We start from the raw sequence: 22,914 nt of genomic DNA, 5'->3' as shown, positions 1-22,914 counted from the left end.
AAGAAGAGGGCATGCATTGAAAAATGGATGATACGTGATTTTTTTTACTTGTCATTTCAGCTTTCCTTAATAGAGTAGAAATAAAGTTTTTTAAAGTAAAATGAACGATAATTTCAGGTATTTATATAGATTAATAGTACACACACACTCACATATACTCTCTATTGTTACTAAACATACATTTGTTGTTGAAATAATTTGAAGAGTCACCCAAACGTGAGTCTCCGAACTGATTTAAAGTTGAGCACAACAGGTAAATAGGGCTTAAAGATGATGCCAGCCTTCCTCTATGGTTGTTTGCATGTGTGTGTGCTAAGTCACTTCAGTCATGTCTGACTCTTTGCGGCCCTATACACTGTAGCCCTCCAGGCTCCTCTGTCCATGGGATTCTCCAGGCAGGAATACTGGCGTGGGTTGCCATGCCCTCCTCCAGGGGATCTTCCCACCTACGGATCGAACCCACATCTCATGTCTCCTGCATGGGAAGGCAAGTTCTTGACCACTAGCGCCACCTGGGAAGCCCATGGTTGTTTAGTTGGAATGAACACAGTTGTTGGACTTCCCTGGTGGCTAAGATGGTAAAGCGTCTGCCTGCAATACGGGAGACCCAGGTTCGATCCCTGGGTTGGGAAGACCTCCTGGAGAAAGAAATGGCAACCCACTCCAGTATTCCTGCCTGGAGAATTCCAGGGATGGAGGAGCCCAGTAGGCTACAGTCCATGGGGTCGCAAAGAGTTGGACACGACTGAGCAACTTCACTTCACTTCACAGTTGTTGAGATGGTCTTTCCTTGAAGGTCATTGTAGTTGAGCTTTGCCACCAAATTCTTTGAGCTGCCTACCCCAGTCTCTGCTGAACAGGAAGATATAAGTTTCTTCTAGGAGTTCTCGTCTTCCTTACTCAGCACTGTAGTTTCTTTTTTTGCTTTTTAGAGGTTTTTTGTTTGTCTTGGGGTTTTTTTTTTGGCCACACCCCATGACGTGTGGGATCTTAATTTCCCCACCAATGTTGTTTTAGTTTCTGCTATACAGCAGCATGAATCAGCTACATGTATACATATGCTTTTCTTAAAATAAGAGGTATATTTGTTTTTTTAAGATGGCAGAATTAACATACAACAGAATATAAAGCCATTTCATGTTTAAAAAAATCCCTTTAATAGTATTGTTATTCAGCCAGTACCTTATTATTTTTTTTCTAGTTTTTTGTAAGTTTTTGGAGAAGAGGTTATGAATCTTAAAGAGTGACTCAGAAAAAAAACTGTTTATTTGTTAATTTTTACAAATACTTCTTGAGTAATATGTGAAATGTTTTCACAGTTTCCTCTTTTTTTTCTGTTTATTTATTTATTTTACTTTACAATATTGTATTGGTTTGCCATACATTGACTTGAATCCACCATGAGTGTACATGTGTTCCCCATCCTGAACCCCCCTCCCACCTCCCTCCCCTTACCATCCCTCCAGGTCATCCCAGTGCACCAGCCCTAAGGATCCTGTATCAAACCTGGACTGGTGATTCATTTCTTATATGATATTAACATGTTTCCATGACATTCCCCCCAAATCATCCCACCCTCTCCCTCTCCCACAGAGTCCAAAAGGCTGTTCTATACATCTGTGTCTCTTTTGCTATCTCGCATACAGGGTTATCATTACCATCTTTCTAAATTCCATATATATGCGTTAGTATACTGTATTGATGTTTTTCTTTCTGACTTACTTCACTCTGTATAATAGGCTCCAGTTTCATCCATCTCATTAGAACTGATTCAAATGTATTCTTTTTAATGGCTGAGTAATACTCCATTGTATATATGTACCACAGTTTTCTTATCCATTCATCTGCTGATGGACATCTAGATTGCTTCCATGTCCTGGCTATTATAAACAGTGCTGAGATGAACATTGGGGTACATGTGTCTCTTTCAATTCTGGTTTCCTCGATGTGTATGCCCAGCAGTGGGATTGCTAGGTTGTATGGCAGTTCTATTTCCAGTTTTTTAAGGAATTGCCACACTCTTCTCCATAGTGGCTGTACTAGTTTGCATTCCCACCAACAGTGTAAGAGGGTTCCCTTTTCTCCACACCCTCTCCAGCATGTAGACTTTTGGATAGCAGCCATTCTGACTGGCCTGTAGACTTTTGGATAGCAGCCATTCTGACTGGTGTGAAATGGTACCTCATTGTGGTTTTGATTTGCATTTCTCTGATAATGAGTGATGTTGAGCATCTTTTCATATGTTTGTTAGCCATTTGTATGTCTTCTTTGTAGAAATGTCTGTTTAGTTCTTTGACCCACTTTTTGATTGGTTCATTTATTTTTCTGGAATTGAGCTGCAGGAGTTGCTTGTATATTTTTGAGACTAATTCTTTGTCAGTTGCTTTATTTGCTATTATTTTCTCCCATTCTGAAGGCTGTTTTTTCATCTTGCTTATAGTTTCCTTTGTTGTGCAGAAGCTTTTAAGTTTAATTAGGTCCCATTTGTTTATTTTTGCTTTTATTTCCAATATTCTGGATGGTGGGTCACAGAGGATCCTGCTGTGGTTTATGTCGGAGAGTGTTTTACCTATGTTTTCCTCTAGAAGTTTAGTAGTTTCTGGTCTTACGTTTAGATCTTTAATCCATTTTGAGTTTAGTTTGTGTATGATGTTAGAAAGTGTTCTAGTTTCATTCTTTTACAAGTGGTTGACCAGTTTTCCCAGCACCACTTGTTAAAGAGATTGTCTTTTCTCCATTGTATATTCTTGCCTCCTTTGTCAAAGATAAGGTGTCCGTAGGTGCATGGATTTATCTCTGGACTTTCTATTTTGTTCCATTGATCTATATTTCTGTCTTTGTGCCAGTACCATACTGTCTTGATGACTGTGGCTTTGTAGTAGAGCCTGAAGTCAGGCAGGTTGATTCCTCCAGGTCCATTCTTCTTTTTCAAGATTGCAGACTTCATTGCTAACCAAGACTTCTTGTGTTTCTGGATGGTTGACATCCACCGGGAGGGTCACAGCCAGAGATCAGCTCCCCAGAAGAGACACAGTTTCCTCTTTTTAAAAAAAATGTCCAATAATCCAGACATCAAGGAGTGCCATTTGTGATTAATTACCCATTATGAGAGGAGTCAGATCAGATTTTGCCAAACTTAAAATTGAGACCAAATTGCCAACATCTGCTGGATCATCGAAAAAGCAAAAGAGTTCTAGAAAAACATTTATTTCTGCTTTATTGACTATGCCAAAGCCTTTGACTGTGTGGATCACAATAAACTGTGGAAAATTCTGAAGGAGATGGGAATCCCAGACCACCTGACCTGCCTCTTGAGAAACCTATATGCATGTCAGGAAGCAACAGTTAGAACTGGACATGGAACAACAGACTGGTTCCAAATAGGAAAAGGAATACATCAAGGCTGTATATTGTCACCCTGCTTATTTAACTTCTATGCAGAGTACATCATGAGAAACGCTGGGCTGGAAGAAGCACAAGCTGGAATCAAGATTGCTGGGAGAAATATCAATAACCTCAGATATGCAGATGATACCACCCTTATGGCAGAAAGTGAAGAGGAAAGCCTCTTGATGAAGGTGGAAGAGAAGAGTGAAAAAGTTGGCTTAAAACTCAACATTCAGAAAACGAAGATCATGGCATCTGGTCCCATCACTTCATGGGAAATAGATGGGGAAACAGTGGAAACACTGTCAGACTTTATTTTGGGGGGCTCCAAAATCACTTCAGATGGTGACTTCAGCCATGAAATTAAAAGACGCTTACTACTTGGAAGGAAAGTTATGACCAACCTAGATAACATATTCAAAAGCAGAGACATTACTTTGCCAACAAAGGTCCGTCTAGTCAAGGCTATGGTTTTTCTAGTGGTCATGTATGGATGTGAGATTTGGACTGTGAAGAAAGCTGAGCGCCAAAGAATTGATGCTTTTGAACTGTGGTGTTGGAGAAGACTCTTGAGAGTCCCTTGGACTGCAAGGAGATCCAACCAGTCCATTCTGAAGGAGATCAGCCCTGGGATTTCTTTGGAAGGAATGATGCGAAAGCTGAAACTCCAGTACTTTGGCCACCTCATGCAAAGAGTTGACTCATTGGAAAAGACTCTGATTCTGGGAGGGATTGGGGGCAGGAGGAGAAGGGGACGACAGAGGATGAGATGGCTGGATGGCATCACTGACTCGATGGACGTGAGTCTGAGTGAACTCTGGGAGTTGGTGATGGACAGGGAGGCCTGGCGTGCTGCGATTCACGGGGTCACAAAGAGTCAGACATGACTGAGTGACTGAACTGAACTGAACTGAAAATTGATTCTCATCTATTTACTAGCAGAAGATGAAGTATTGAAGATGAATATGGAAACAGTTTTTTTTTTAATGTGATTCAGGAAATTAATTGCCTTTCTGGACTAATGAACTTTTACTAAGAGAATTGAATTGATGCTTTATACTTTTCTGGACTCATTTAAGAAGATATTGTTCTAATCACAGTTTGTTATTTTATCATGTTTTAGGTTGGATGTTAAATTTTCCTCCCAGCCTGAACTCCAAATATTATAAACCTTATGAGTAAAGATCATTATTTGGATGCTATGTAGTAGGAAGCAGCTAAATTGGAAGTTAAAAGTAGTAAATACTGGATCAATGAGATAAGGACACGTTATACCAACTTCCTTTTAAAAATAATGTGATAAAATATAATATCTTCACATAATTTTTTAAGTTTAGTAAAATACATTAAATGTGCGGTTCTACAATGTTAGTTTCTACCACAGTCCCTTTAAATGAGAAAAATAGTTACATTTATCAAGTTTATTCTAAAAAATCAATCTAGTAGAATATGTTAGGCATAACAATTTTGTCAAGAATAAGCTTTTGTAAATATGTTGGAATATTGCCCTGGTGGGACTTCCCTGGTAGCTCAGTTGGTAAAGAATCCGCCTGCAATGCAGGAGACCCTGGTTCAATTCCTGGGTCAGGAAGATCCTCTGGAAAAGGATAGGCTACCCACTCCAGTATTCTTGGGCTTCTGTCTTGGCTCAGCTGGTAAAGAATCCGCCTTCAGTGAAGGAGACCTGGGTTTGATCCCTGGCTTGGGAAGATCCGCTGGAGAAGGAAAAGGCTATCCACTCCAGTATTCTGGCCTGGAGAATTCCATGGACTGTATACAAGTATGCTGCAAATTATCTTGTCCAGCAAGAGGGCATAATGGTGACTCTGTTCAGGTTCAGGGCAAGTTAGAGGAAACTAGGTTAAAGATCAGAAACTAGAGAGGGTGAAAGGCATAGAGAACACAGATCAAGACAAAGTAATTCCATTTTGTTAGGACTTTGACCTTGAACAAGAGTGATTGTAATCGAGAAGTAGCCATGAGGTATGGAGAAATGGCTGTTGGTTATATACCCATTTTGTGAGAGGACACCTAGTGGAACCATCACATTTTCATGTCATAAGAGGTGATGATTTATTGGTGTTTACTGCATTCCAAGCAAAGTATATACATATATATATACACATATATACGTATATATTTTTTAATCCTCACAATAATGTGAAATAAATGTATTTATTACCTCTGTTTTACAGATAAGACACAAAATGGTTAATTAACTTGCCCCAGATTGTACAATAAGTAAATGACAGTCTGGCTGACTTTGGAATGTATACTCTTAATTTCTCTGCTCTACTGCCTCTCAAAATAAAACTCTGAGGAGTCCATGAGACCCCCATGAGACTGAGAATTTGCTTCAAAGAATAATGGAAGGCATGGAAACATTTTCTATCATTTCCAAATCTAGCACAATAATCTGTTCTCAGATAAACCTATTGAATTTTTCCAGAACAAATGCAAAATAATGCTTTCTTCTCAATAGAAAATTGATGAAGAGAAGTGGAACTGAGATACCAACTAGGAATCATTGGAAGTTGTACTCTCATAGCAAAAAAAAAAAAAACCCAAACAAAGATATGTTATACCATTACTGGACACCCATACAAAGTTATGCTCAGAGAGGAAATGGAATAAATTAATTAAGATAAACACAGTGTTCAAAAAAGAAAAGATTAGCAATTAGGCAACATAATTAGGATAACTCAAATTGGATTTATGAACCACAGTAATTTTCCTGTCCTTTTTAAAAATATCTCATTAGTATGAAAATGCTATCAAATGAATCAGCAGCACTGAGAAAGCTATATCAACACCTTACTGAAAGATATCCACCCTGCCCCTAAAGGGTTTGAACTTTCAAAGGCATGTGCAAGAACAAAATATGAAACCAAATTCCATTTTTAGATTACCATCTGGTCAAGAAGCTCAAGAAGCTAGGAATGCAAGAATTCAAATTTCAGAGACTTCCCTGGCAGTCCACTGGTTATGACCTCTGCTTCTACTGCAGGAGGTACAGGTTCAATCTCTGGTCTAGGAACTAAGATTCTTGCATGCCACTTTATGAAGTCAAAAAAAAAAATACAAAGTTAATATCTAATATTAGAAAGACATTCTTTTGCAGAATTGCGATTTTACCAGTCTGTGTGGAAATTATTTACTCTATTTGGAACCAGAAAAGCAAAGGAAATCAATCAGCAATACCATTAGCTCCACCTGTTACCTAACAGAGATGACCACAGCTGAGGACGTTATTAAAATTTTACTGCATATTGATGACTGTGCAGACATTAATAACTGCTAGATAACAGCTCCACAATCCCTGCAATGAAATAATTTGGAAGAAGTTTGTTCTTAGGGAGGAAAACTGCTGCTGCTGCTGCTGCTAAGTCACTTCAGTCATGTCTGACTCTGTGCGACCCCATAGACAGCAGCCCACCAGGCTCCTCTGTCCCTGGGATTCTCCAGGCAAGAACACTGGAGTGGGTTGCCATTTCCTTCTCCAATGCATGAAAGTGGAAAGTGAAAGTGAAGTCGCTCAGTCGTGTCCGACTCCTAGTGACCCCATGGACTGCAGCCTACCAGGCTCCTTTTCCAGGCAAGAGTCCTGGAGTGGGTTGCCAGTGCCTTCTCCGGGAGAAAAGCTACTGGGGTCGAAATATCCAAAGAAAATGAGATATTATGGAAATACTTCTTTAAAATATATTTTCCATGTAGAGTTTATTCTGATAATTCTGAGATTAAGATACATTATTTTATTCACAAAAGAACTCCCATATGTAAATGTTTCTCTGCAGTTATGAATTCCAAATTAAATAATATTATCAAAATTGTGACTATAATAAATTCCAAGTCACCTCCTGACCTTTTGTTTTTACGCCTTTTACAAAGATATAGGAACAGAATACCATTATTTGTTGTTTCAGACTTAAGTGCATAGGTGATCCCAAGGCAGAATTTTGTTAAGAATTGGAACATATTTTGCAAATGATTCAACTTTGTGGATTTAGTAAAAGTCAGTTTTTAGTTTCACAGCTGGGTTACTTAACTGACATTTGAGTACCTGAATGAACTTTATAAAAAATTATTAAAGGTTCCTGAAAACATATTAACACATACTGATGAAGATTAGGAATTCACAGCAAAAATTCAGCTTTGAAAAGGTGAAATTTCAAATGCTCTCTAGTGATTTTTTTAAGTTATTGTTAAGAATTTAAACTTAAGTAAAAGTTATGAAGTCAAACAGAGTAACATCTATGTCTGAGAGAAAGCTTCACCATTGTTTCTGAAATACTTCATGTGGAAATGCTTGACTAGGTTTTAAGTCATTTTGTAATAAGAAATTTCAACATGGCAATCATCAAAGAAAGAAAAGGAAAAGCTGTTAGAATTAAAGAACAGTGGTACCTTTGGTGCATAATTTCACATGAACAGGTGATCCAAATTCTGATCAGTGGTGAAGGGAGTTTCTATTCATTGGAGACAGAGCAATAAATCATCACCTGCCACTTGCTATCTCCCATTTCTATAAACAGTATTCCTTAGCAGTGGTGATTATTAAGAATTTGAACCGACTACCCATCATGTCTTGATTAAAAATGCAGTATCTACTTCAAAAAAGCCATGGTCACAGGTTCAGTTGTTTATGAGCTAAGATTTTATCTGGACTTTTCATAAAATTCAATATTGAATATTTCCCTGAATATTTCATGTTTTATTTTTCTTATTATAGTATAAAGCAATTATAATTAAGTCTTCGCCAGTGTGCCTTGTAAAATGTTATCATTGTTCAGACGTGTTAGAACATACAAATGGGGGAAGCATGAGAATCTGACCTTTGATTAACTCTGAAGCTCTGTTCCCCTGGTAACCTGATACAAAGTAGTATATCAGTTGTTTCTAGGCAACATTGCTTATGATAAAAAATGACCCCTGACTGCTAAATTATATCTGTATTGAGAGGAACTAAAAATGAATTATAAATAACTGATGGGGAGCCATAGCTTTGTACTTCCCATAGTACACTGGTTCTTTCTCTGGGCATGTCTCTGCAGGAACCCTAAAATCTGTGCTTAAACTTATTGGAAGAAATATTGACTCCTCTTAAGCCAGAGTGGACCCATTGTGTATCTCATGTCCTAGCATCTGAGTTGTCACCTTGGGAAAGGAGAGCTTGTGGTGGCCGTTGGATTGCTGCAAGGAGTCCCATGCAAAAGCAAAGCTTGATCCTGCTTAGAAGGCAGAAAGTACTTCCTGTCCTAGCCTTCTAGGTGCCTGCTGCTGCTGCTGCGGCTAAGTCACTTCAGTCGTGTCCGACTCTATGCAACCCCATAGATGGCAGCCCACCAGGCTCCCCCGTCCCTGAGATTCTCCAGGCAAGAATACTGGAGTGGGTTGCCATTTCCTTCTCCAATGCATGAAAATGAAAAGTGAAAGTGAAGTTGCTCAGTTGTGTCTGACTCTTAGCGACCTCATGGACTGCAGCCTACCAGGCTCCTCCGTCCATGGGATTTTCCAGGCAAGAGTACTGGAGTGGGGTGCCATTGCCTTCTCTAGGTGCCTGAGTGTATGCTAAATCAGTTCGGCTGTGTCTGACTCTTTGCAACCCTATGGACTGTAGCCTGTTTAACCAAAGAACCCATTCTTGTGGGATACCTGTTGGGATTAGAATTCTATGAAACATAGTTATATGACTTAGGACGATATAAAAGTCTATACTGGGCTCAGGCCATATTACTTTCTAAGTGATTGAGTTGGTTTTCGGATAGTCTCTAAGCCTGTTATGTTAAAATATTTTTTAGACAGCTTTTAAAATTTCAAACTAAAGCTATTCTATGCTTTCATCTAGATTACATGTTTAGTAGCCTAAAACAGAATATGCAGATAAATATCAGCTTTCTCAAGTGAAAGCGTTTCTAGTTACATGAAGTCATAACTATTAAAAAAACACTATAATGAGGCATATGTTATATAATAAGGAAAAGATCATTTTCAAGCCACATTATCAGAAACCTTCCCAGGTTGCCTAACACAGTGACAGCTTTCTTGGGCTAGTCCATGTAGAAATTTCAATCAAGTGGAAACACCATGGATCTTTAGTATTTTCACTTGGAATCATCAAAAATCCCAGTTTCAGATTGTCTTCCTTTCAATATACACACAGACGTACACACACACACACACACCATTTTGGCGATGTTGCAATTTAGTGGATGATTATTTCATTTTATACAAAAAATTTGAAGAACCTAGAGCAGTGGTTCTCAGCTTTGGCTTCTAGAATCACCCAGTACCCACCCCCAGAGTTATATTTAATTGGTTTGTTGTGCAGCCCAAGCAACAGCATTTCTTTAAAACTCATGAGATGATCCCAATATTCAATCAGAGTTGTAGGCCATGGGGCTAGAACAGTGGTTCTCCAGCAAGCCCTAAAGGGTTTGCTAAAATGTAGATTGTTAACCATCCCCAGTTTCTGATTCAGTTGGTCTGGAGGAGGCCTAAGAATTTGCAGTTCCCACATAATGTTGATGCTGCTGTTCCAAGGACCATACTTTGAAAACCACTGACCGTAGAGCACTGTACTATTGAAGAAACTTGGAAGTTATGCTTTAGTCTAATATTCTAGGAGTTCCTTATCAGTTATTTTTGCCATTTCTGGTTAATCAAACCAGAAGCAAAGCAAGCCATTACCCTTCTCTAGTTAAAGTTAGATCTAAATGCATACTGAATCATGATACTGACCATCATCAGATAGACTGAGGTTTACAAATGCGAAACTCAGGAAATAGCTAATTTCTTTCCAGGCTCTTGCTTGTTTACCTTTGTCCAATAAACATGTTCAAATCATAAAATTATGTAATAAACTGTGATTAAAACTGTGTAATAATGAGACAGCTTAGATTTGACTCATCTAATTCACCCCAGCACCTAAAAGCAGGTAAGGAATTAGTCACTTGTTTGTAGAAATCAGGAGGGGCAAAGGGAACAGGTGGACAAAGACATGCACACGCATTCTGGCACAGTCTAAGATGTGCTGAGATGACCATCTTAAGCCTAAGATGATTGCGAGACCAGCCTGATTAAAAAGGGCAATTGTGTGGGCAGAGAAGGAACTAACATGGACAGAAGAGTGCCACAACAGCCGGCAGAATAATTTGGATTTAATGACATAAGCAGTAGGGGGCTGTTCAAAATTCTCGATCAGAAGGCTCATACTTTTGCAGTCTTAGTCTAGTGCATCTGTTTAAAGATGAACGGATGCATGTTCTGTAACTACCAACAGATAAAGACGGATCCATGTTCTATCACTAACAACAGATAAAGATGCTATTTGAAATATCAAATCACATTGAGATTGTTTTAGAAAAATCAAGATAAAAAATTAATGCTTTTTAGAACCACAGTAGATTTTGTTCATCTGAAATGAAGAATAACAGGACAGTGGATGACCTCCCACGATAGGCCATGCAAGTCTCTTAACAAGACACATTCTTTGGACATTTATAGAAGCCTTGAGTCTAAGTTTCATTTCAGATGGACAGAGAGTCTACCAAAGAATAATTTGATAAGGAATTCCACGATTCTACATTGAACAGCAAGACAAGACAACAAGCATCTTTTTTTTTTCCAGTAAAACACAGTTAAGTATAATTTTATTCAAGACATTCTTCTCAGCCTGATTAACTGTCCAAGGATCTCTGTTTAAGTTAGTTGGGTCATAAAGTCATTTATCAGCAAAGTAGGAATTTTAGAGCACAGCAATTAAAAAAGTTAAGTTCTCTTTTGAGGTCTTAAAGGAAGACTAATTTTCCTGGTTATTTTCTCAAAGAAAGGCCTTGATGAAACAAACATCCAAAGGAGGCAGCTGAGGGCATTCCCTGGTGATCCAGTGGTTAGGACCCTACACTTTCAATGGTGAGGGCACGGGTTCATTCCCGGGTCAGGGAACTATCCTGCAAGCCACACAAAGCCAAAAAATAAATAAACAAATAAAAACAAAAACAAAGGAAGCCGTTGAAATTTGAGGCGAATTCTGAATGCCAAGAAGTCCTGAATAGGCAGCCCTCACTTCGGAGTAGAGGATCAATTCCTGAAACAGATGAATGTCGAGGTTTACAATGTGAGGAGTCCAGGAATCCAGCACAGCAGTCCAGGAGTATATTTAGGGTTCAGCCTCTCAGGAATAAACTACAGAGTCTCAGCAGAATAGGATTCCAGAGAACTGTGCATATGCTTCTTTAACTTTTGTAAAGCTTTCCTTGACCCTGCTGTCCCTTCTGCCTACCAAATGGATCGGGCTTAAAGGAAATTCCTGCTGATCCTCAAGAGAATCACTGTATTAGAGTAGTGAGGAACAAGACTCGTTTTCAGAAACTTTAAGAAGGAAAGCTATGACAAACCTAAACAGCATATTCAAAAGCAGAGACATCACTTGGCCGACAAAGGTCGATATAGTCAAAGCTATCATTTCTCTGGTAGTCATGTACAGATGTAAGAGTTGGACCATAAAGAAGGCTGAGTGTCAAAGAATTGATGCTTTCGACTGTGGTGTTGGAGAAGACTCTTAAGAGTTCCTTGGACTGCAAGGAGATCAAGCCAGTCAATCCTAAAGGAAATCAACACTGAATATTCATTGGAAGGACTGATGTTGAAGCTGAGGCTCTGATACTTTGGCCACCTGATGAAAAGACCCACTCATTGGAAAAGACCCTGATGATGGGAAAGACTGAGGGCAAGAGGAGAAGGGGGTGGCAGAGGATGAGATGGTTAAATGGCATCGGCAACTCAATGGACATGAGTTTGAGCAAACTCCGGGACAGAGTGATGGACAGGGAAGCCTGATGTGCTGCAGTCCATGAGTCACACATGACTTAGCAACTGAACAACAAGAAGGAATGGATGGGGTGGATACAACCATTATACAGGAAGTTTAAGAGAAGGACGATGACAGGGGGTTTTAAGTTAAGTGGGCAACAGGGTCAAGAAAATAAAGGAAGCTAAAGGAAAGCTTTCTGTAAGCTAAAGGAAAGCTTTCTACAACTTAAAGTGAAGTTCTATACATTTTCAAATGCAGAGAAAAAGTATTCAAATACAAGGAGAGGCAGAGAAAGGTGATGTGAAACCTCTCCATCTGTCTTTGGAGGAAAGCATGAAAAATGTACTCAAGGGGATAAAACACAGTGAAGGTACAGTGAAGTTTTTCTTTAAAAAAATATTTATTTAGCTGCACCAGGTCATAGTTGGAGCACGTGGGATCTTGAGTTGTGGCATGTGAACTCTTAGCTGTGGCATGTGGCATCTAGTTCCATGACCAGGTATCCAACATAGGCTGGGAGCATGTTGCCTTAGCTACTGGACCACCAGGGAAGTTCTGGGACAAGATTTTCAAGTGAAGGTACGAAAGAGAGCTCATCATGTCACCACCATGTTTTTGTTGTTGTTGATTTGCTTTCAAGTAGAATTCAGTGGTTACAAACATTATTGTGCGTCAGAATCACACAGGAAATGTGCCAAGCTAGACTTTCAAGTTCTATACATAAAGATTCCGGTTCTGTGTTGGACCCAGAAATCTGGATTCTTAAGCAGCCCAGGTGATTTTTATGCTGATGATCCAAATTTTAAAAAGACTCTCATGTGTGTGTTTGCCCTATGAGCAGTAGAGATGTAGAGTGGAGGAAAAGGCTTAAGGATTTGAGAATGAGAATCTTGAATAGGTCAGTCAGTCAGTCAGTTCAGTCGCTCAGTCGTATCCAACTCTTTGCGACCCCATGAATCACCCCACGCCAGGCCTCCCTGTCCATCACCAACTCTGGGAGTTCACTCAGACTCACATCCACCAAGTCGGTGATGCCATCCAGCCATCTCATCCTCTGTCATCCCCTTCTCCTCCTGCCCCCAATCTCTCCCAGTATCAGAGTCTTTTCCAGTGAGTCAACTCTTCGCATGAGGTAGCCAAAGTAGGTAGGAAAATGTAAATAAAAAGGATCTCTTTGTGGCACTGAGAACCAATAAGTTAAAATTCAACATCATGGACCATGCCTGCTATCTTCTATCAATCGAAGGGCCTTTAGTAGCATATAGACACACACAGAGTAAGTTTTCTAGACATGCACACACCAGGGCCATTAGTGAACAGTTTTTCTTGCTTTTAGGTTGGTTAGATGACAGAAGTTAATGAAACATCTAAGGTTGATTACAGTTTCAGAGACAAGTTGAAATTTCCCACTTTGTAGAGAATCACTTGAAGAATGTCCTAATTATATGTTAAGCTGTTAACAAAGAAAAAAGGAAAAACATTTCAACATTTTCTATACAACTTACCAGCAACATGTAGTACCTGGCATTTTCCCAACTGTTTCTGCTGTGAGTCAGTCAGAACACAGACAAAGTCAGACAGTGCTGTTAGGTAGGAGCTAAGCAAGTTGAAATTCTTCTGTTACAGCACTCAATTGGGGGAAAGACGTTTGAGATTCTCCCAGTCCACAGCCCACCAGCCCCCTAGTTCTCTTTTGTGCTCACTTGAAGAGCTCTTGCTTTGAGTTCACTTTCATTCTGGCCCTGTATGCCCTAATTTTTAAATATTTTTCTTAGTGTTATTAAAACAAAAATAGAAATTTAAACCTAAAAATCATTTTTGCCACTGGTTCATCATTTTTTGATTAACAGACACAAAGCATATGAGAATTTTGTTCCAATCCCTTAAACAATTTATCACGCATATCTACAAAAATTTATTTAAGTGTAATTTCAGGTATTTTACATGTTACCTGAAGGCTGTGCTAAAGATCATGAACTCAGGTTCAAAATGCAGAGCTAAGGACTGGAAGAGAAAAATAGAAACGGGAAACAGTTGATTTTTACTGGAGAGTTCCTGTCTGAATTTTGTTTAGTGATTTTTAGAATTATTGTATAACATAACTACAGTTTTTGCATAGTTTAACATAGAAACAATTTGAGGTTTTGTTTTTGCCATGTCATATTTTGCACTTTTGTCTGTTAAAAACATTTAAATAATATCCAATATTTCAGTGCTATAGCTAAAATTACAGAAAATATCTTTGTGTCTGTAAGCAAGATTTTAAGAAGTTTTAGGGAATCGCCCTATCTATTCTCATTCCTTTGCTTCCCGCTCCTATCCGTGCTCTGGTTTTTATCCAATTCTTGCTTTACTTCTTTGCTTGATCTATTTCTTATTATGAATGAGGCTGATGGATACCCTGAATGACAGTTGAAAGAGGAATATCTTGAAATAAGCAATTTCTCATTAACAGTTATTTTGATATGTGATGATAAATTGGACTTTTTAAAGTTTAATCTGGGTCTTGATTCGGATGTAATTCTTTTTTTTTCTGATGTAATTCTTATTTTCTTGTTTTGATCTTTTTCATAGTTCTGTCAATATTGGGTAGAGTAAAACTCTTTCACACTATTATTATTGAATAGCTTCTAAACAATCAATGATAAATAAAAACTTATTTCTAGTTATCTTTCACTTTAAAAATCCACAATTGGTTTGGTTTTGTAAAAATTACATAACTGAAATTATCAAACATATTGCCAAAATTGTAAAATCCGTAAGAGTTACTGTAAGTCCAACTGTTGTTAATGCAGCTCCCTTTTCTTGAATACTTTATTCAGTCTAAAAGTGGTCTGCTAGAATTTTTTAAATTTTTAAACATTTGTTTTCCAGAAATCTCTTACCTTTTTAAAACAAAATAGTAATGCAATTGCTTAATTTTATGTTGAATACTGTATTCACTTGCTCCAATTTTTATTTGTTCATAGGGTTGTGAATTATGAGAACATCAATAAAAATGACTATTATACCATTAGCAAAAAGGCAGTAACACATGTTTATAATAATGACATTGAATTTATCGAAATTGATCGATGGGAACAGGAATATCTATATCACAGAGAACTCACTAAGATTCCCATATTTTCACTTTTTCGGAAATGGAAGGCTTTTAATGTGTGGAAGAAGAATGTTCGCTCCAAAAAAATCAGTGGATGTCGAAAATCTCTACAAAAAGATCTGTTCATTGTTAATCATGTACGTATTTGTTAATCATATTTTAAGAGAATTACTAACAGAAAAAAATTAATCTCAAAAATAGAATATTTCCTCTATTAAGAGAATTGACAGTTCTTGCCCTATTTGTCATTTAAGGGTCTGGCGGTCTAATGTGTTTTTACATTTTACCTAGGGTTTGCACAGGTCCCCTTTGTTTAGAAGCAGCCTCAGAGGCTTAGGTTCACAATTCCCTTTGTTGTTGATCAGGAAAATTGTTTATCCTCTTGAATAGAGCAGGCTAGCAACTCCTATTACTTCTTCTCATCTTTGAGACCCTCTGGACTATATGGTCCAAAATAGTTTGTGGGCTTGCTTTCATGGGGCAGTATCTCCCAATGTAGCATGTGTTTTCAATCATGAATTCAAACAGTAGGGAAATTTTTAGTGTTTACTTTGGAGGAAGGGATAATCATGGGAAAGGAACTATTAAAGTGTATGTGACCATATTTAAAATCTCTACTTCTTGAATTTCAACTTGCAGTAGAAGTTTTCTGATTGGCCCCTGGGAGTGAACTGTAATCACGCTTATTTTATGTCTATTTTATGATACTGAATCACCACCCTCTCACATCAGAAACTTCAAGTTTGCATTTTACTGGTCATTTCCTTCTCTTTGCATATGGTAATCTGAAAGATAGTTATCAAGACATCAGTTGCACAATAAATGAACTTGAAAGAAATACAACTCACATAAGATGTTAGTACAAAAACAAGTATATAAGATGTACCATCTCAAGTCCTCCATCCAGTCAAGCATTCTGAGTTGTCGAAAAGATTCTAATCCTTCTTGATATCAAACTCAGCCCCTAGACCTCTAATTTCACTAAGGATCTATCAATCATTTTAACCTATTTTACCACTGTTTTACCACCTTTCATCTTTTACCATGTCTTGGACATTATATATTTCATTAATTTATTCCTAGATAAATAGATTAGTACTTCCTCCCTTTAACCTCTCAATCCTTAAGTTTGTTTTCTTATATCATGTGCTTGAGAGTTGTCATTCTCTTTGCCCACCATTCATACCAATAGTCCTTTGACCTTGATAATATCTTCTCTTTAATGTAGTCCAAGCAGACTAGAAAGTTCACATCATTTTAATCTTAGGTTGATACAACCAAAAGACCCATTGTGTTGGTTTAAATATCTATTAATATTAGATGCTATCATTACGACACACCACTAGTCTTATATTTACAAGTTAACTAGGAAGGCTGGTTCTTTTCATTCTTTTCTGACCATGTTGAAGGGATATCCTTGAAATTTTTCTTTTTATTATTTTTAGTAACCAACCTTATTAGCATCTGTGTCCACATTTCCTTATAACAACTTTGTTGAAATAGAATTCATACAATTCATTCATTTAGAGTATGCTATTGAATGGTTATAATATATTCATAGAATGATCAACCATCACCATGGTCTATTTTAGAACATTTCTATCACTCCAAAAAGAGTGATCACTCTCCCTGATTAGCATCACGTTTCCCTGACTCCCCCAAACCAACCCCTGCCCCAGCTCTGATCAACCACCAATCTACATATTCTCTCTTGATTTGTCCACTCTGCATTTCAAATAAATTGAAACATGCAATATGTGGTCCTTTGTGACTGGCTTTTTTAACTTAGCATGTTTACTACATAGATGGACCTATATAGTAGCGTGGCATTTCCTTTTACTGGTAAATAATATTCCATCGTATGGATACATATGTTTTATTTATCCATCCACCTATTGACAGCCTTTCCCTTCTCTAGGGGATCTTCCTGACCCAGGGATTGAACCTGAGTCTCCTGCATTGCAGACAAATTCTTTACTGTCTGAGCCACCTGAGAAGCCCCATATATAAATAGTGTGTGTGTGTGTGTGTGTGTGTGTATATATATACAGTCTATATAGCAATACAATTGACATTTGTATATTGAGCCTGTTTCCTAAAATTTTGCAGAATTTATTATTGACTCTAGTAGTTTGTGTTTCAGTTAATTAATTAAATTTTTATTGAGACACAATTGACATATAATATTACATGTTTCAGGTGTACAACATAGTGATTTATAATTTTTAAAGGTTATAGTTTACTTATACTTATTATAAAATATTAAAATCATGCTAATGCTTATCACCTTCAATGGACACTCTTGATATACCAGCCCAGGAATGAACCACCTAACCCAAATTCCATCTGAAATTTGCTAACAGCAGAAACAATGATGAGAGGAAAAAACAAAACACCTGCTGTCTCTCTTACATTCACAACAACTTTCACTTTTGTCCTTTATGCTGATAGCCAGATATTTAAGTTAAGCCAAAGTAATTTCTCAGGTTTTATATATATATATATATATATATATATCCCCCAAATTCCCACTGTCAAACTCTCACTTTTTGGCAGACCATCAATACCAGTTTTGCTGTCCACCTGGATCCTAGCTATTTATCCCTTTACCAAAAGAACTTATATTTTTGGTTCAAGGACTTTTTCTCCACAGTACACTGGACTTTCTTACTTTTGCTACCCAATTTTGATTACAGTCTCGTTTCTACTCCTGTTTTCATATTAATTCATTTAATATCTTATTTCAACTCAGAAACATAGCCTGTAAACTTCTGCTTTTTTTTAATTGAATTATAGTTGATTTACAATATTGTATTTTGTTTCTTTTTATCATGAAAATTCCTCCATGAAATGAATCTTAGGGGCTACATGACTTCCTAGATGTTTTCTCAAATAAATCTCTTCACTGAGGACTCTACTAATTGTAACTTCCTTTTATTTGCACTTAGAATAAATAATTAAAACACTATTTCATGAGGTCTAAATGACCATTGTTTGTCCTGTTTTAGACACTCCTGGAAAGGAGTCCAAGAGTGTGCTGTATATAATACTTAAACCAGCACCACATATAAGTAAATTAAACTTTTAAAAAAGATAATGTATCTGCTCCTCCTCTGATTAGATTAGAAGTGAGCAGGAATGACCTAGAAACAATCTTGGAACATATGCCTTCAAAGTCAACATCCTAGAACCCAGATTTATGATGATGGCATAGCAGAAGATTAAGTTACATTATGTGACATTATTCCACAAATAATCTACATTGCAAAATAGATTCTTAATAGTGACTGTTACCCACTGAAATTGTAGAGTTAAATTTGTCTTTGTTCTATATCATACCCTCTTAGATCAATAGATAGGCACCTCCATTATCGTGGTGACTGGACATTGTAAAGTCCTCAGGAACACTAAGAATCTTTTACTAGCTGTTAGTCAAACCTAGTGAAATTTAAGATATGGCCCACTCCTCTGTTTCTTGCTCTCAACTTTATAGCTAAAGCATGTGTATTCAAAATGAAAAGAAAGGAATTCAGACAAATTGAAAATGATAATTCAAAAAATACTTCCAGAACAGAACTTCAGAAGTATCCCTTATTAATGTATGTTCTTTGTAGTTGTAGCTGAAATTAACATATAGAGCTATTTATTTTTCTTAATTCCCATTCTTGCTTTCCAAATATTTTATACCTTAAAATTTCAGCTTTTTTTTTAACTAAACAATGATAATTTTTTTATTTTCATTCAGTATTTGCGACCAGCTCTCCTTAAAATAAATGAATTGTGTTATCAATTGAGTTTTATGGGACTATGTTCTATTGAAAAATATCATACCTACACCCTGCAAGAATTTAAAGCTGCACAAATTGTACGGGTAGGAGAGGTGAGAAAATTGTCTATCATTTTCAAGAGTTTTCCCCCATTTTTGATACTTTGGTGCCACCAATGATATATATTCATCAATGTCTAGGTGACAGAGCGCCTAGAAGAATTTCGAAACGAGGCAAAAGATGTGGTCAGAAAAGCTTGTCGAGTTGCTCTACGTGCTGCAGGATTTATTCCCGATGACTGTGCACGTGAATCTTCTGAGGGTATGAAAGGGAAAGAATGCCGCTGGACTAGAAGTGGTGGCTTTCTGAAATGTTAACTTGTTTCCTTTCTACTTTTCTTAAGTTTAAACTGCCGTTGTTTAGTTGCTAAGTCATGTCTGACTCTTTTACAACCCCATGGACTGTAGCCCACCAGGCTCCTCTTCCATGGGATTTCCCAAGCAAGAATACTGCAGTGGATTGCCATTTCCTTCTCCAGATCTTCCCGACCCAGAGATCAAACCCACGTCTCCTGCACTGCAGGCAGATTCTTTACCACTGAGGCACCTGGGAAGCCCTAAGTTTAAAATAATGATCCTATATTTCAGTTATCCCAAACATTGCTTGATAGATTATAAATTCATTGTATATTTTAAAGTGGGGAAAAACATGTAAATACTGAATCTTTCTTGCATTACCCCTGCTTATGTAATGGTATTTCTAAACTGGTTTACAGAACCTTTCTTTCACAAGCATTTTATAGTTGACTCAGGGTCTCTCTGCTTAAATGTATGTCCGACCTATTAGTATAGACAATCTCAGGACGGGCCCCACCTGGCAGGAAGGCTAAAGGAAAATTTTATGCAGGCAGAAAAGAAGAGTAAAAGTGTTCCTAAAAATCAGATCCTATTAAAAGGGATGTTAGCAAGCTGTCTAGCATCTTTTGTTGAGTTGAAATCCTTTGATGTGGAATTTGTTTGAATAACTGGGTTATTTCCTGGCGTCTGAAATATCTCATGAACCAAAGCATTTTGTAAGTTTTGAATTTTACTTGTCTCTTAATCCATATTGAAAGAAATGGAATTTTTACAGAAAGATTCTTGTTACTGCCTCTTCTGTTGTTCATAGGTCATTTTAAAATGCCAGAAAGCGGAAGTTTCATTGAGTTGCCTACAGGAGACGCTGAGAAAATGACCTACACAGAGCAGGCCAGCAAAAGGCATCACTGCATGAGGCTGACATGGTAAATGGTTATTCTTTCTTTCAAGAAAAACTAGAGCTTCCATCCTTCTCAGGTTTCATTAAAAGTCAAAGCCTTCGGGACTTCCCTAGTAACCCAGTGGTTAAGACTCCACACTCCCAATACAAAGGGTGAGGGTTTGATCTCTCGTTGGAGAACTGAGATCCCACATGCCACACAGCACAGCAAAAAAAAAAAAAAACTTTTAAAGTTAAAGCCTTTATCACAGGATTTGCTAGTAGTAATGAGGGATTGGGGGACCTGGTCACCTGAATGAAGGCCCCAGAAACCCACCCCTCCAGCTGCCACCCAGCAAAGCATCCAAAGAGAGTGGTGGGTATGTCCAAGGGCCAAGAACTCCTCGTTGATCTCTAAGGTTTTGTTTCCCTCTGGCCCAGTCAGGAGTATCAGGCAGGTGATAGTAATAAGCCAGGCACATAGAGATTTGGAGTCTTCTCCAGTGGATCTGACAGTAAAGAATCTGCCTGTAGTACAGGAGACTCGGGTTCAATACCTGGGTTGGAAAGATACCCTGGAGAAAGAAGTGGTAATCCACTGCAGTATTCCTGCCTGGAGAATTCCATGGACAGAGGAGCCTGACGGGCTACAGTCTATAGGTCGCAAAGATTTGGACACCACTGAGCGACTGACACTTTGACTTTCCAGTGATCTGGAGGGCCTGCTCCACCTGTCTTGATCCCTAAAGAATTACAGGCAGCTGTACGGCCACACCAAGTTCACCGCCTTTCTGAGTCAGGTTTTGTCACCAGGAGACCAGGGAAGAAAGTCTGCCTTCCAGACTTCACCAGGACCTTCCACCTGCTTGAAGTGAAGTGAAAGTGAAAGTCGCTCAGTCATGTCCGACTCTTTGCGACCCCATGGTTTCCTGCACTGCAGGTGGATTCTTTACCAGCTGAACCACAAGGGAAGCCCAAGAACACTGGAGTGGGTAGCCTATCCCTTCTCCAGCAGATCTTCCCAACCCAGGAATCAAACCAAGGTCTTCTGCATTGCAGGCAGATGGATTCTTTACCAACTGAGCTATGATCCACCTGCTTACCCAGCTGGATTCTGCATCATTCTAAAACCTCATCACTGCAAGTAACCCTTGCAAACAAAATAATCAAATATTACCTGAAGTGTATGTGGCACTAGAAAACACTGATGACTGTTACTCTGTGCTCACTAACTTGGTCCAACTTTTATAGCTATTTGATTAACCTTAATTGTGTCCCAGTCCTGGTGGCTGAGATGGTAAAGAAACTGCCTGCAATGCAGGAGACCCAGGTTTGATCCCTGGGTCAGGAAGATCCCCTGGAGAAGGCAATGGCTACCCACTCCAGTATTCTTGCCTGGAGAATTCCCTGACCAAAGGAGCCTGGTGGGCTACAGTCCATGGAGTTGCAAAGAGTCGGACACAACTGAGCGACTAACACTTAAATGTGAGATAATCGAATAATAATGCTTGTATTGCAACAGAAAGCAGTGAAGCAGTCCCTGAGGCTATTATCATAGGCTAGAGGCACCTTAGGCTCCCCTTAAGCAGAATAAAAAGTTATTCCTAGTGCCTTGCTGACTCAGTTTGCATTCTAAGCACTCAAGTAGGGAAGCATTAAATTTTCATCTTTGGGTTAGCAGTTGCTGTCCAGCAACAATTACTGAATAGCAAAGATTTCATTACCATTAGAGTGTAAGTCACAGATGTGTATTTACTAATTTCTTCTTTAAAGCATTTAAAAAAAAACCTCTTATGGCCCCTTTGGCTAGATGAGCTATGTGCTTTTTTTCATAACTATATTGCTCACTAAATATCCTATGGAATGGCTAGAACGTCTAGCTAAATTGATGCTATATATTTGAGTATATTTGTGTTTTAGAGTGAAGAATGTCTAAGACAACTCTTCTAGACAGTAAATCCCTGATATCACAATATAAATAGAAAGTCAAAGAGAAATTATATTTTAAAATTTAAATACTTGCTTTAGAGTCACTTTCAAAAATATGTAGTGAGTATAGAAAACTGAAGCTGTGTTTTTTTTCCCTTTTCAAGTTTTATTCGTCTAAATGACTATCTAATTGAGAATACAATGCATGTCCTAACAGTAAATTCTGCTAGCTCTCTTTTGAATTACCTCACTGACAAATTAAAACGAACACCTTCAGCAGATATCATTCAGAAATGGATTACAGAAGAGAAACCTGAAGTCACTGATAAAAAGGTAAATTCAGATACAATTAAAAAAATTCACTGGGCAACATTCATTGAGAAGTGCTTGCTGTGCTCTATGAATTATGCTATATCTTGTGTACTGGAAAAAGTAGAAGAAATGCTTAGAGGGTTTCACAGTATAAACAGTCTACTATGCACATATGGAATGGAAGAATGAAAACCAGCATATCAGCAAGTATCTAATAGCAGAGAAAACATCCACTGTGCTGAATATTGCAGTCACTCTCACAGGCATTTGCTAAAGGTTCCTCATGTGTTCACTCCATAAATATTCCTTAAGTATCTACTGTGTACCAACCCCTATGCTCAGTGTTGGGTACAGAGTGATGAAAAGCATAG

The 22,914-nt window shown here is 38.0% G+C and overlaps 1 protein-coding gene across 1 annotated transcript in view; it reads left to right on the top strand.

Annotated features, from left to right (window-relative positions):
* DNAH6 (dynein axonemal heavy chain 6) overlaps positions 1-22,914 on the top strand; it is a 283,738-nt gene that overhangs the window by 18,015 nt on the left and 242,809 nt on the right. The window contains exons 5-9 of the mRNA XM_027555566.1: positions 15,169-15,436; positions 19,045-19,179; positions 19,267-19,387; positions 20,234-20,348; positions 22,396-22,564. Of these exons, the coding sequence (XP_027411367.1) occupies positions 15,169-15,436; positions 19,045-19,179; positions 19,267-19,387; positions 20,234-20,348; positions 22,396-22,564 (808 nt within the window). The remainder of the gene's footprint in view (positions 1-15,168; positions 15,437-19,044; positions 19,180-19,266; positions 19,388-20,233; positions 20,349-22,395; positions 22,565-22,914) is intronic.

Source organism: Bos indicus x Bos taurus, chromosome 11 (genome assembly GCF_003369695.1).
Source record: "Bos indicus x Bos taurus breed Angus x Brahman F1 hybrid chromosome 11, Bos_hybrid_MaternalHap_v2.0, whole genome shotgun sequence".
Taxonomy (NCBI): domain Eukaryota; kingdom Metazoa; phylum Chordata; class Mammalia; order Artiodactyla; family Bovidae; genus Bos; species Bos indicus x Bos taurus.
This window is presented reverse-complemented; position numbering and strand designations above follow the sequence as displayed.